Source organism: Megalobrama amblycephala, linkage group LG14 (genome assembly GCF_018812025.1).
Source record: "Megalobrama amblycephala isolate DHTTF-2021 linkage group LG14, ASM1881202v1, whole genome shotgun sequence".
NCBI lineage: Eukaryota > Metazoa > Chordata > Actinopteri > Cypriniformes > Xenocyprididae > Megalobrama > Megalobrama amblycephala.
Window position 1 is genome coordinate 42,098,699 of NC_063057.1, and position 15,188 is coordinate 42,113,886.

At 42.6% G+C, this 15,188-nt stretch overlaps 2 protein-coding genes across 2 annotated transcripts; both read right to left on the minus strand.

The window, feature by feature from the left end:
* Positions 1-414: 414 nt before the first annotated feature.
* LOC125245326 lies at positions 415-2,903 on the minus strand. The gene has a single exon (XM_048155853.1). The coding sequence runs from the start codon at positions 2,761-2,763 to the stop codon at positions 1,489-1,491; it is 1,275 nt and encodes a 424-aa protein (XP_048011810.1). The 5' UTR covers positions 2,764-2,903; the 3' UTR covers positions 415-1,488.
* Positions 2,904-3,426: 523 nt separating this feature from the next.
* Positions 3,427-9,687, minus strand: LOC125244496. The gene is made up of 2 exons (XM_048154572.1): positions 7,632-9,687; positions 3,427-7,256 (listed from the first exon to the last, which is right to left on the minus strand). Exon 2 carries the CDS (start codon positions 5,704-5,706, stop codon positions 3,481-3,483), a length of 2,226 nt encoding a protein of 741 aa, XP_048010529.1. The 5' UTR covers positions 5,707-7,256; positions 7,632-9,687; the 3' UTR covers positions 3,427-3,480.
* Between the last annotated feature and the right edge of the window lie 5,501 nt (positions 9,688-15,188).

The window sequence follows — 15,188 nt, forward strand, 5'->3', positions numbered from 1 at the left end:
TACTTCTCTACTATTTAGTAGGGGAAAAGCAGTAGGCGAGCGAATAAGTATGTCAGAAGCAAAAAGAGTAGGCGAAAATTACCTAGGTGGCGTAATAATTCTCGCGAGATTCGGCCGTGCGCCTACTTAAAGTGCGTCCGAAACCGCCTACTTACCTAGGCTATAATAGGGAAAAAGCAGTAGGCGAGCGAATAAGTATGCCATAAACCAAAGTAATCATAAATAAGTAGTCGAGAAGTTCCCGGATGGCCTACTGCTTCCGCCCAGATTCTGAAGTGTTCCTCGATGGATACTTTTCTATCCCAGGAGGCCACGGGAGAGGATACGTCATATCAAACACGGAGGAGAAAAGCGGCGCGGATGCTGTCAAATGTGAGTATTGAAAACCAAAAACACGGTTCTTGTGTTAAAGTCACATTTGTTGAACTACTGTAGAGTAAACTGCTGAATGTGTAAAGATGCAAGACACTATAGTTGTGATTTTACTGTAAAACACGATTTATTATGTATAGATAACAGGAGAGCTCTAGTAAACACACATAACTTAATTCTCCGAAGAGGATACATTTTAAAGATGCTTACTAAATGTTTATTTAACATCTGACAGGAAAATATTAAGAATATATAAAGTATTATGACTTATGCATGATGGATTATGTTCCATGAGTGATGTGTGTGTGTGCTATTATGTAAAATTCACTGTTGTCAACACTGTTTATATGAATGCAAGTAATGTAAATAAACAAATGTACACTTAACTAGACAGACATAAGTTATCTATTTTATTTGTCCATTAGTACTTTTAATAAAACAAGGAACATTTGTGTTGGATAAAAAGTGAGTTAAAACAAATCAATAGGTTACTGTCGTAACCCCGGTTCTCTGAAACATCGAGTGGAGAGATCCACCTATGGGAAGGGCATCCGTACCTGACCAGCGCGTAGCCAATGCCAGGTAAGGCACCACCCCCTTACCTGAGAGCATATATAGCCGTACGCGCAGCTATTCTTCAGTAAGTATATTCGCTTCTCGTGCAGCAAGCGGGGCAAAGCTGGTGGATCTCTCCACTCGATGTTTCAGAGAACCGGGGTTACGACAGTAACCTATTGTTCTCTTTCATAATCTCGTGTTCGAGATCCACCTATGGGAGAGACATGGACAGCTCCCCGATTGCCCAATACACTCACAGTGAAGTTCTGTAAGCCAGAGAAGGACGGTCACCCCAAGGGGGCGGTGCCTGACACGTCCCATAATCATGCACCTGGCAACCCTGATGCACACACATGACAGCTGTGCACAGGCAGGACATGAAACATGTATGAAGCACACACATGTAAATAAACCCAGCAATATGAATATAAACACCCAGGCAGGAATATAAATGCATGCTTGGTGACATGAATGTGCGTGGCCTCTCGGCCCACACACCCTTAGTTCTTTTACCACAATGTGTAAATAGGAAGGGAGAGGAGAGGGTAACAAGGAGGGCTATGAAGACCCCACCCCTAAAACAGAATGTGCTACCGAGGTTTTGGTAACATCCAGTCGGTAGTAACGCACAAATGTATGTGGAGAAGCCCAACTGGCAGCAGAGCAGATGTCCTGCAGTGACACACCTCTAAACAAAGCCCAAGAGGCGGCTAAGCCCCTCGTGGAATGAGCTCTGATGTTACCTGGGGGCTGCACTCCCTTAGATTCATATGCCAAAGCAATAGCATTCACAAGCCAATGTGAGAGGCGTTGCTTAGATATGGGGCTCCCCTTGTGAGGGGATGCCCATGAAATAAAGAGCTGGTCACTCTTCCGGAAAGCACCGGTCCTGGTAATATATGTCTGTAATGCACGTACCGGACACAGAGCATTCAGCCTCTGATCCTCCGTGGAGGAAAAAGGTGGAGGGTGAAAAGCGGACAGCTCCAACACCTCCGATGTGAATGCAGGGAAGCACTTAGGCATAAAAGCTGGGTTATGCTTAAGAGAAACCTTATCTCCACTAAGAGAGAATTTAGTGCACGAGGGATGAACAGAGAGTGCATGTAGCTCGCTGACACGTTTAGCTGAAGCCAAAGCCAAGAGCAAAGCCGTCTTGAAGGACATTAACTTCAGGGAAATACTTCCCAGGGGCTCAAAGGGGTACAGAGACAAAGCCTCCAGCACCATGGAGAGGTCCCATTCAGGAACAGTTTTCCTGATGACTGGCAAGGAACGACGAGCACCCTTCATAAATCTGCAGATTAGAGGATGCTGCCCGACCATTGAGCCCTCAAAGCCCACATGACAGGCCGATATAGCCGCCAGGTAGACCTTCATAGTGGAAAAAGACCTGCCTTTATCCATAAGGTCTTGTAAAAAACACAAAATATCAGAAACTGAGCACTGATATGATGTGAGACCACGCCCATCACACCACCCTTCAAACACTTGCCACTTACAACCATATAAGGATCGTGTAGAAACGGCCCTAGCATTCTGTATAGTAGCAACCACACTCGGGGGAAGCCCTAGTGCATTTAAGTTTGTCCTCTCACGGGCCAGGCCCAGAGAGCCACCCTGTCCGGGTGGGGGTGATAAATCTCCCCGTTCGCTTGAGATAATAGATCTGTGCGGAGGGGGAGGCACCACGGCTGGGCATATAACAAAGGAATTATCTCTGCCAGCCACGGTGCTTTGGGCCACCTGGGTGCTATCAGAATGAGAGACAGGCCCTTCTCCCTCACCCTGGCCAGTGTAGGAATTATCAAGCACAGGGGAGGAAAAGTGCATCTACCCCGAGGGGCGCATCCAAGTCCATTAGCGAGAAGAACATAGGACAATGGCTGTTTTCGCGCGAGGCGAATAGATCTACGATTGCCTGTCCGAATCTCATCCATATCAGGCCCACTATCTGAGGATGGAGGCGCCAATCTCCGTAGAGTGGGTTCCCCCTCGATAGAAGGTCCGCGCCTCTGTTCAGAATGCCTGGAACATGAGTCGCGCGTAACGACAGGAAAAACCGCCTGCTCCACACTAAAAGCTTGTGAGCTAGAGCGTGAAGTTTCAATGAGCGCACACCACCCTGGCGATTGATGTATGCTACCGCTGTGGTATTGTCGCAGCGTACGAGCACATGATGTCCCTGCAGGCGGGGTCGAAAATAATTTAGAGCTTTCCAAATGGTCAGAAGCTCTAAATAATTTATGTGTGCTGAACGAAGTCTGCTCGGCCACAAACCGTTCACCGTTCTGCCCTCCTGGGTAGCTCCCCAGCCTGTTAAGGACGCATCTGTCGTCACTACTTTCCGCAACATGACTGTCCCCAAAGGAGTTCCCTGTGCGTAAAAGTCCGCACTCCTCCAGTGATGCAGAGCCGCCATGCAGGCGCGCGTCACCGTTACAGAGCGGTAAAGATCGCGTAGCGGGCTGAAATGCAGTGACAAAACCCATTTCATGAACGCTCTCATTCTCAAAAGACCCAGAGGCAAAACCTGGATAGATGAGGCCATTAGACCCTGCAGTCTGAGACAAGTGCGATATTGTACTTTCGCTCCTCTCGAAACTGTGACACACAATTCATTAGAGAGAGAACGCGCTCTTGAGAGAGACGCGCTCGCATGGAGACTGAGTTCAGCTCCAAACCCAGAAAAATCACACTCTGACTGGGTGTAAAATTGCTTTTGTTCACATTCACCCTGAATCCGAGAGATGTGATGTGTGTGAGCACACGGCGGGTGTCCCGCTGCACTTTCTCTTTCGATTCGGCTATTATGAGCCAATCGTCTATGTATGTCAAAATCCGCAGACCCGACAATCTCAGGGGAGCTAAACCTGCTTCCGCACACAGGCAGAAAGTCCTTGGACTCAAAGCGAGCCCAAAGGGGAGAACTGTGAATTCGTAACATGTGCCTTGATAGGCGAAACGAAGAAACTTCCTGTGTGGCGGATAAATGCTTATATGGAAAAAAGCATCTTTCAGATCGACCGATGTGAACCAATCGTTCTGTTTTATAGCGCGGGCCAAAGTGCCGTGGGTTAACATTCTGAAATTGTACTTCCTCAAATGTTTGTTTAACACTCGGAGATCCAGAATGGGACGGAGAGAACCGTCCTTCTTTGGGACCAGGAAATAACGAGAATAAAACCCCAGCTCTATCAAGTTGTGGGGCACCACTTGAATCGCTCCCTTGTCTAGAAGGGAAGAGATTTCCTCGTTCAGAATGTGAGCGGCGCTCTCCTCCGTGTGTGAAGAGAGAACGCCGTTGAAATGCGGGGGTTTCATTACAAACTGCAGTCTGTAGCCCTGCGTTATTGTACGCGTCACCCACTCGGGAGCCGAAACAGTCTGCCAAGCTGACTCGTAACTTGCGAGAGTCCCTACCAGAGCCTGGGAGGCGCTGATAGCTTCGTGTGTGCCCGGCTGGCTCATTTGTGAAGCAATGGCACCATCTAGTGGACGGACTAGGGGCGACATGCGGGGGTTCAGAAAGATCTGCAAAGAGAGGTTCTCTCTTATTAACGAATTCATATGATTCGTTAGACATTTTGAGGTTTTTATTTTTTGTGTGTTGGGGAACACTGGGGCCGAAGCCTTTATTGAACTTGTGAGATGTAAGTGTAGGGGGCTGTGTGATGACACTGCTTGTGCACACTTTCTCAACGTTTTCCTTTTTGGAACAGGAAAAATCCCCGACGTGTGTTGGACGGGGGGGCACACACTGGGCAACACTGGGAACTGTGAAACCCCTTTGAACACAGGGAGGGCACCCATTAGTAAAGGGGGGCTTACCTCGCCAACAAAGACCCTCCGTTTCTTTAACGGGGGAATGTGAAAAGCAGAGCAGGCGTTCAGTGGGCTGTCCGCCCGCGAACATGGACTCGAAGCCCCCCGTGGCCGAACATCAGGCCGGCCGCTTGCGTTTGTGATCAGGGGTAGTGGAGCTGTGAGGTTTCTTAGCCGCGGCCGCGGCAAAGATGTTTTCCCCCACGGTTTTGCAGGCGGGGGATTACCGTGCTGCACTGGCGGTTTCCCACGAGGTTTGCCTCTGACTGGACCCTGGAAATTACGCCCCGCTGTAGACGGGTTAGGTGGCCGTGGAGGGGGAACCTGGCGCGGCGCTGATTTCCGGGGCAGACACAACTTAAAAGCCTCGTCCTCTTTCTTTTTGTCGTCACAGCGCTGTTGCATGAGGGCGACAGCAGGGCCGAAGAGTGCTTGACCAGCCTCCACCGGTGCTCCCGCGACGCGTCGCTTCTCACTATCAGGGAGCCCTGATAGATTGAGCCACAGCGCGCGCTCACCGACGACGGAAAGAGCCATTGAACGCCCGCTGGCTTGGACGGCCTGGCGGGCATTGCGGAGAACGAGATCGTTGACAGTGACGATCTCCTTCCAGAGCGAGGGCGGGGCCGACCCTTTCTCCAACTGCTGACCCATGTCCTCGAGAAGCTCGGCCTGGTAAGCCGAGAGGAGCGAGGAAACATTTAAGGCTCTAACCGCTAAGGCTGAGGCCTTGTAGGAAGCCTGATGGATGGACGCAGAGAAGCGGTCCATTTTGCTGGGAAGAACAGGCTTGGGAGGGGCGAGCAGCCCACCCTGAGAGGGATTGAGGTGTCTGGCGATAGAGGGCTCGATGGCGGGGGGGTCACCCATGCCGAGGGCCGTCATGTCCTTCACCTCGAGACCCGCGAGACCGTGTTTGAAGTCGAGCGGGTCCCCCCAACTGTACTTCATATGCTTGGCACAAGCGGGAAGGACAGGGAGAAGCTGTTTTCTCGGGCCGGGAGGGGGACCCAGAAGTTTCCCGTCATAGATGTCCCTCTCCTGGTCGGTGGCACCTTGTAAAGCCGGCCATTCGATATTGAGGCGAGCAGCCGCTCGCTCACAATATTCAAAGAGGACGGATTGGGGTAGGCCGCAGGCGTGTGAGCCTGAGGGGCTACAGAAGGCGGGATGGCCTCCTCCTCGTCAGAGCCTTCGAGAAGGCCTGCGTCGTCCTCGTCACCAGAGCGGCTCGTTAGCGAATGAGGGTTCACCCGTTAGGATATCCTCAAGAAAAGCGGATTCGGCTTGGTCAGCCCAATTCAAGGTTGGCGCTCCCCGGGAGTCCCCCGGGCGCGCATCCTCGTCGTCGTTTCCCCCGTCAGAGTCCGACTGCTCGAAATCCACACTTTGAGTAGCGGCCACCTTAAGTCTGCGGCGACGGAGCTTTTTGGGAAGCGCCAGGCAGTGACTACAATTTTCGGGGAATTCCAGAGCCTCCTGCGCGTGTTTAAGGCCCATGCAGACAACGCAGTAAGGGTGGGAATCCCTGGCGGCGATAAGTGCGCCACACGCGGCCGGGCAGGCGCGCGAAAGGCACTCGCCGGAGGAAGCAGCCATAGAAGAGGAAAAACGACCGAAGAGAAAGGCGGACAGCCTAAAAAGAACTGCAGCGTGGGTGGCTTGCAGAATAACACAGCTGTAAGAGCGAGACGATTACGTCCGGTGGAGGCTGATCAGAGTGATATGTCCTCCTAAAGACAAAGCAAACGTTCGCAAATAATCCAACGAGCTGTGAAAATAAAACCAGAGGTCGCGAGAAGCGAATGACAACTGAAGAATAGCTGCGCGTACGGCTATATATGCTCTCAGGTAAGGGGGTGGTGCCTTACCTGGCATTGGCTACGCGCTGGTCAGGTACGGATGCCCTTCCCATAGGTGGATCTCGAACACGAGATGATGAAAGAGAACTTCAACTACCTCAAAATTGAAGGATTTGTAAATTTGAGCACATAAATCGCAGAGGAAACTTGAATCTTGTTTGATGTTACAGGGACAGAAATTAATACAAAGTCTATTTAAATCTTAAGTTGTAGTTTATTTTAATTATTGTAATTTCAAACAGAGTTATTACAGTACTTTTCTGATTCTTGATGTCTGTGCATTTGTTGCAGAGCTTTGTGTTGGATCAGGACCTGCAAGGAAAGATGACAGTGGCATTTGTGAGAAAAAAAAAAAAAAGGAAAACCTGAAACAAAAATATAAAGATCATTTTGTTACTTCTAATACAGAAATCAGATAACATTGTACTGCTAAAATGACTGCTTTTGTATTATGTTTGTAGGATGTGAATGTCCTCAGACTGGTGTGAGCACTGAGGATGGAGAGACACAGCAGAGCCTGGGAATGGTTCAGTGTCAAGGATGAGACTCTCCATCACTCCTCTTGCCCTTACTGCCTCATCTGACCTGATGTTGATGTGATTTCTTCGTCCTCAGTGAGCCCAGAGCCAGTGAGAGCATCTAGACAAAGACCAAACAGTGAGGATGTGATTTTGGTCAAGTTTGTTCTGCTGGTTTCAGTTCATACACTGAAGCTTCAAAAGCATCAACAAATAATGTCATGAAGCTTCTGGAAGTCAGGCTCCATTTACTGATATTGTAGAAACTAGCTGGACAAACTTGATCAAAATCAACTTTTGTGTTGAAAAAAAAAAAAAAAATGAACACAGGGATTGAACAGCGTGAAGGCAAGTGAATAATGATTGAATTTATATGTTTGGGTGAACTAACCCTTTATGCCCCCAAATAGCGTTTGTGCTCGAAACACTAACAAAAAAGGATTTAAAAAAAAATCTAATTTACATTTGGCAGATGCTGTTATCTAAAGTGACTAACAGTGCTCTTATTACAGGGACGATCCCGTTGGAGTAACCTGGAGTAAAGTGTCTGGATCAAGCACACACTGGTGGAGACGCTGCAGAGATCAAACCAGCAACCTTCTGCTGACCAGCTCAGTGGTTTAGGCCACCACACCAAAAAAGTAATGAAGCTACAAAAGAAATCATCATGTAATTGTAAAAATATGAATTGGCACAGAATGCTGACATGAATTAATTGTAAAATGTTTTAATCTGTTTATTCAGTCATGCTGATGGAGAGCACATGAATGTTTGCAGCAGACACAGCAGAGCCAGATTGTCCCGCACATCTTCTCCCACTCCTGCTTCAAGCTTGTGGGGTTCAGAGGATCATCATCATCATGGTCTTCCTCATCCTCTGGATCAATGATGTCCCCATTGAGCAGAGCAGCAGTGAGGGACATGATGATGAAGGTGTTCATCAGCTGCTTCATCAGAATAAAGCTGCAGAATCGGCACAGCTGTGTGATATGGCAGCAGGACTGTAAATACGTGATTGTTAGATCAATACGTTTGAATAAAGCTTTGTTTCGTGTGTTGTTGACTTGTACATGCATTTATTTAATTATTGTCATTATTACTTTTAGTAATTCTTTACTTATTAATTATGCTATTATCAGTAAATGTATATATTTTATTACTTCATGCTTTCATTGACTGTAAATGGAGATGTATTCACATCAGCTGTATTTGTCTAGTGTGTTCATGCACAGCTGTCATATAACAAAACATTACATTTTGCTTGTTTTACTAAAGAAGTAATATGAAAAGTAATATAATTAAGTTTTGGATGGTTAATGTTGGGGTGTGCTAGCAAAGCAATTCATTCTGAGGTAATCTTAATTTTATGTAGATTTTACTTGCATTTTTTGAGTATAAAATCAACAGTCTTCTTCAAAGGTGAGATCTTCGAGCAGCTGCTGATGTCTTCTTTGGCTTCAGACATTTCTAACACTGAGGGAAACCGCACTAGGTAGGGTTGATGAGTTACTAGTGCTGTGAGGTGTTAGTGCACCTGTCACTCATATCTTTATTTTTATTGCAGGACCTGTAATTACATACAAGATCAGGGAAAATACCAGTTGTATCTTTAGCAATGAACAATAATAATGACAAAAAAAACATAAAAATGTGTTTGTATACATCATCGTTTGAAATTATTTACACACATAAAGCATGATGACAAGGTTAAATATTTTGAATACATCATAATGCATAAAAGTATTTATTATTTGTAAGCCTGAGGGATGAAACTAGAGCTAATTCAACAAGAAAAAGGGGAAAAATTCTGATTTATGCTTGTGGATGGACATTTTTGCATATAAAATAAAGAAATTAATAACATATTCACACGAATTTGGGTATTTATAACAAAAAATAATCTCACATTATAAAAATATAAGAACTTTAACCCAAAATATATTAGTTGTAGCCTACTACAATTACAAAATTACTGGCAGCTGTTTCTTCAACAAAACCACAAAATAAGCAGTTTAATCAATATCAAGATATTAACAGATATAATAATTAAACCTGTCACTCATATCTTTTAAGTTGTTGCACTTGCGATAACGTCGTAGGTCACATGATAACGTCAACATGGCGGATTATTTTCGGATCTCGCATACTCAACGAGATTTGGCTGTTAAGTACCTACTCTTTTGGCGCTCGTTAAGTAAGTAGCCTACTTATTGATATTAAGTACCTACTCATTGAGTAGGCGGTTTCGGACGCAGCCTCTGTCCCCAGCATAACCAATGTGAACTGGCGAAAGGCGCGCAGTCACTTGAAAATGGCGTCAGCAGAGCGCCAGAAGAAAATGTCAAAATAAAAGTCTCTAAATAATGAACAGTAGAATCAACGTATATTACTTAAAGAAAAACGGAAATAAATATAAAATATAATAGAAGGATTTTAATGAAAAAGCAATGTGTTACATTTAACTTGTATTTACTTTTAACCCGTCACACATGTTTTAGCCAGGACTGTTTTGTAAATGTTTGAGGGTCATTAACCTTGGTCATTTAGACTAATGTCGGGAATAAATGGGAATAAACGTTTTTAGGGAATAAACACTCTGTCTGTTTTGGTATTTCCATTAGGGTTTTCACTCTTTTTCAGCAATAATTTTCCAGGACTTTCCCTGGACATTTTCAATTTTACCACAACAGGAATAAAAGACTAGGATCATGCCCTAAAAGACATAGCTAGTTTATTGCCATGACTTAACTATAAAATCACTTTTAAATATGAGCTCTAAATCATACATTATGACTATAGAAGCTTGTTTCCGCTAACAGAATAAAAACTAAAAAAAGGCAATTGCAACTTACTTTAACTTTTTATCTCGCTATTCGGACTTTTATTCTCTTGCAATTTCGAGTTTACATAATTGTGATTTGATAATCGCAACTGCAAGACATAAAGTCAGAATTGTGTGATATAAACTTGCAATTCTGACTTTTTCTTGGAATTGCAAGTTTATATCTCACAATTCTAAGAAAAGAAGTAAGAATTGCAGAATATAAACTCTCAAATGCCAGAAAAAAAATCATAATTGTGAGAAAAAAGGTCAGAATTGCATGATAAAAACTCACAATTCTGACTTTCTTTCAAAAAAAAAAAAAAAAAAAAAAAAGATTGCCAGTGTCAATCATTGGAACTGTTTTAATGTTTTGTTTTACTATTTGAAAATAAAAATATTAAAAATAAAAATATTATTATATATTGTCAAAGACAAAGTCAATGAACAACAAAGAAATCCATAACATATCATAAAATATGTGGCAGGTGACATCTATTTTCTGCCAGTAAGTTTTGGAAGATCATTATCTTTGCAAGACGGACTTTTCAGGATAAGAAATTGACTAGAAATGAACTCCTAAAACTTACTGCCAGATTCTGGAAGATTAATTCTTCAAACAGTGGTACAAGAGGATGTTGTGCTGGTCCTTCAGGAGTCACTCTCAATCTGTCTGTCTATAAAACCTATATATATATATATATATATATATATATATATATATATATATATATATTTTATTTTTGTATTTCACTATAATTCAGTATGTGATTCTTAAAAGGGGCTAAAGAGGATCTTTTCGTCGACTGAGAAACCAAAGACTTTGTGAGTTTTTGAAATGAGCACATGCGTAAGAACAACCCCCCTCCTTCACAGCTCATTTCGAGGGAACACGAGTGTTTGTTTACCACCGGCATTCACTGTGTCGTGTTAGTGGATTCATTATGTCGGACTCACCGCAGGTAACTCATAATCTGCAGTTGTTACTCCTGTCTCCTGACAAAAACATTGCATGCGCCGCCTGTAGAGTGTGGAAAGTTACTGGAGCGCGCAGCCGCGCACGTCTTTCACAAGGAACGTCACGGCAGTGATTGACAAGCCAAAGGGCTTCGCGTAAACGATTGGCTGATGTTTTTAAGGTCCTACCTCGTGCACAGATGATGTATATTAATATTATTCCTTTCAGTGCACCGAATAAATAGTCTTTTGTCAGTTAGTAAAGACAGTTTCAAGTAATATTGCAAAAATGTATAAAACAAAACATCTTCTTTAGCACCTTTAAGTGGTGGTCATTTTTTAGGATTCTTTACCTAACCTAAGTCTCTGAGATCCTAACACCTCCAGGTAGGTTTCAGTTCTGGAAAATGGTGGCACACTTAATTCTTCACCTTAATTCTTAAAGGGTTAGTTCACCCAAAAATGAAAATTCTGTCATTTATTACTCTCCCTCATGTCGTTCCACACCCGTAAAGACCTTTGTTAATCTTCGGAACGCAAATTAACTTATTTTAGTTGAAATCCGATGGCTCAGTGAGGCCTGCATAGGGAGCAATTGAATCAGCGGTTCAGAGCGCCAAAGTCACCAGACTTCAGCAGTTTGACACGTGATCCGAATCATGATTTGACAAAAAAGATTCATAACGCTCCAAAGCTTCCTGAAGCAGTGTTTTGAAATCCGCCATCACTAAATAAGTCATTATTTTGTTTTGTTTTTTGACGAAAGCAACACTACTGGCAAAACTTGGTAAGTACTGTAGACTATCCAAGCCTTTTTAGTTGTAGAATTTTGATTTGTCCCAGTAACTTGTGTAAGTAAAAATTATTGTCAGTAAAAGTGCTTTGAATCTGTTCATCCAAATGATTAGTTCCAATAATAGCAGTTACCATTTGTCTGTTGTACAAATTTACTACAGTGGGTGGCAACAAATGAGCACCTTTTATGTGTTTTGAGTGAGTAGTTGCATTAATTTTTACTGAAATACAAAAGTTCTTAATCAAAGTGGAGGAACTTTGTATGTGACACTGCAGTGTTTGAAGAGGGTGTGACATACTTTGTAAAAAAAAAAATCACACCATGTCTTCCCGATACAGGCCAGAACATCTGTTCATCAGACCGAACACAGCAATCTACCAAACCTCTCCCCTCTCACTGACAGAGGAGGAAGAGAGGCCCTCATTCCTCCATCCCTTGAAGTCACCGGGCTAGACCAGGACCTCTTTTCCCGGGGGATACCTGACACTTGAAGGGATGGTGGAAAATGTAAGTAATCTGAACCTTGTCAGAACTCTATCAAACTCAGACAAAACAACAACAACAATGTATTTACAAGTTATTTCTAAACATTTGTAAGTTATCATATTGACTTTTAATGTACCATTATTTTATATCTGCAGGTTACGAGGATGACCACTGTTGAGGGCACGGAAGTCCCCATCTTGGACTTGGCCATCCAGAGTGGATCTAAACGCCTGGACGTGTCCCTGTGGCATGATCAGGCCCTGAACAAGATTCACCTGAACCACAAGCTGAAAATTACACACAACAAGTCTCTTAAATTCAACTCGACAATGTACACAACAGTAGAAGTATGTCTCATACAGAGCCCTCTGTCCTGAAAAATCATCAAACACCTGCTTGAAAGTTTCAAGAAAAACAAAAGACTTTGACTAGATTTTTATGGAAGTAAATTAATGCCAAATGTTTTTGAAATAAAAAATACAATATTACAATACATGTAATAATGCATATAAATGCTTTGGCAACACAATGTAAAATTTGTATGAGCAGGAAAAATAAAATTAAAGTGTAACATTGTGTGTTTGAGAGAGTAGGGCACATCACTGCTCGACCTGACACCTAGATGAACACTTTACAGTTGGTTTTGTGACTGTAAGTCATTCTCTTTAAACGCTATTGAAGGTAGAAATGTGAATACCAATGTCGTAACTTTAGAGACGGTCCCTAAATTTGCGAATATCAAACGTTCAACGTCAAACTAACTTTCTGCCAGTATCTGCTTTCTTGGAGCCTATATAGTATAACCTACATCACAAATGAGGTGCGGGTTTGGTCTTTTATATCACTGTACGAGTCCATTAAGTCGTGTTAAGAGTTTTATATGTCCTGATGGCAGGGGAATCCTGTGACGGATGAGGGAAACCCATGCGTCTGTCCTCTGTGTGGCATTTATTCACAGCTTAGAGAAAACATTGGTCACGGGAGAAAACGTCGACCTATTCACCAGTTTTAAGTGTCAAAGGGGAAACTGAAAAAGTGAGTTATTTCAGTATATCAGAATATCTTAAAGTCAACAATTATTATAGTTATTCTGGTTATCAGGATGGATTTCTCTCTGTAAGTAAAGGCATGAAAATCAAGACGAAAATGATGTCATGTCATTTCAAACCAACTTAACTTCCTTCTGCAGAAGACAAAAAGAAGATGGTAGTTCACTGTACCTCACTTTAACAATTAGTAACGTACCCAAGAGTGTCAGCAAAAACACATGCTGCTCGGGAATGTAAAGCTGCTGTAATGAGAGCTAAAACATCTTATTTGAATCACAGGCATGTCACAGCTACAATCTGAGTTTTCCCAACTGCTAGAAATCATTACACAATATTTAGACAACTTAAATAAAGGACCTAGGGGTGGGCAATATGGTAAAAAAATATCATATCAAGATTTTTTTTCCAGATTAATCACGATTCATGATTTTAATCACAACTTTTTTCAGTATGATTTTACAAGTAGTACATCTGAGCAGTACAAATTCATTTCCCCATTTTAAAAATGTAGGCTTTCAAAGTAAAAAAAAAAAAAAGAGAAAAGAAAAAAGAATGACAGATCATTGAGCCAAAGAAGGAGTGATCGAAGATGAAAATTATTTCATTATTTTCTTTTTGTTTTTAAAACCAGCAATGCAGAGGGGAATAAGAAACACTGCTGTATTACACTTCTATAACAATTTAGTTGTGATCCAGACAAGCCCAATATCACAGTGTTGTTAATGTACCTCTTGTACTATAACTGCTGAGCTGTCATTTTACAGATACAACCAGTGAGGATGACCGATGTGTGCAAGTCAGCCATGTGCCCATCCTGGACCAAAAGCTGCTGAAGTTTCTCTCTGTGTGAACTCTGTCTCAAAGACGAGGTGGAGCTCACACACCTCAAAGTCTTTCTTTTGGGGAATATCCCTGAGGCTCATATTCATAATGCATTTAAAGGGATAGTTCAACTAAAAATGAAAGTGGGTAAATCACTATTTTTACTTGAGTGAAATCTCTTTAACAGATGTCAAGCCAGATTATAAACTGTATAATGGAGTGTATGGACATACCTGGAGTGTCTGAAGACAACGGATCTCCTCTGCAGCGATTTTCAGGAGTTCAGCTTTCCACACAAGATGTACAATGGAAGGGTGGAGGATTTAATTCCCAACTCCCAACAACATTGCAAATCCAGCATATACACAAACATGTGCTGGATGTGGAGTTTGCTGAATCATATGAGAATAGTCTAGTAATAATAGCGTAGTAAAATAGTGTGTTCAATTTATATAACTCATTTGAACTGTCAGTTTGATGTTTTTATTAATGGTTATGTCTGCTTGTTTAATATTTACATACGTGTTTTTGTTTCTACGTTTTAAAATTAATTTGCATTCAAAACATTAATCTGATGTTTTTATACACAAATGCATTAAAAAGTTCCTCTTAATTATGTCCAACAGCAGAGCACAATCTAGTGTCAGTACCAGCTACTTTGATATTTCCTGCAGGAGGAGCAAAAGCCCTGGTTTACAACTCACTGTAATATGCAGAAAAACTATTAATTATTTTGTAATATAACTTAAAAACCCTCTATAATAATGATGTGTGATGAGCAATAAAAATGATGTGATACACAGGGGAATGGAGTGTATATAGTTAAACTATTTTTTAAGAGAACAATTATCATTTCCTGGGATTTACTGATTTTTTTTTTTTTTTGAGCAGTTGAATTATTTCTCTAAGGCAGGTTAGAGTTTTTTTGTTTCAAACACCCTTCTTCGCCTCTTTTTAAGCCTTCTTCGGCGCACTAGTGACTCTAGAGCAGCTGTTCTCCTCTCTGAATGTGCTTCAAAACATCATAGAGTGTTTGTCTCCTTCTGTGTGTTTCTGCAGTGGCAGGACCTGGTTGCTCTTCTGGGAGAAGCTGTTCTTGGGAGCTTGAGGCCTGTGCAGTTG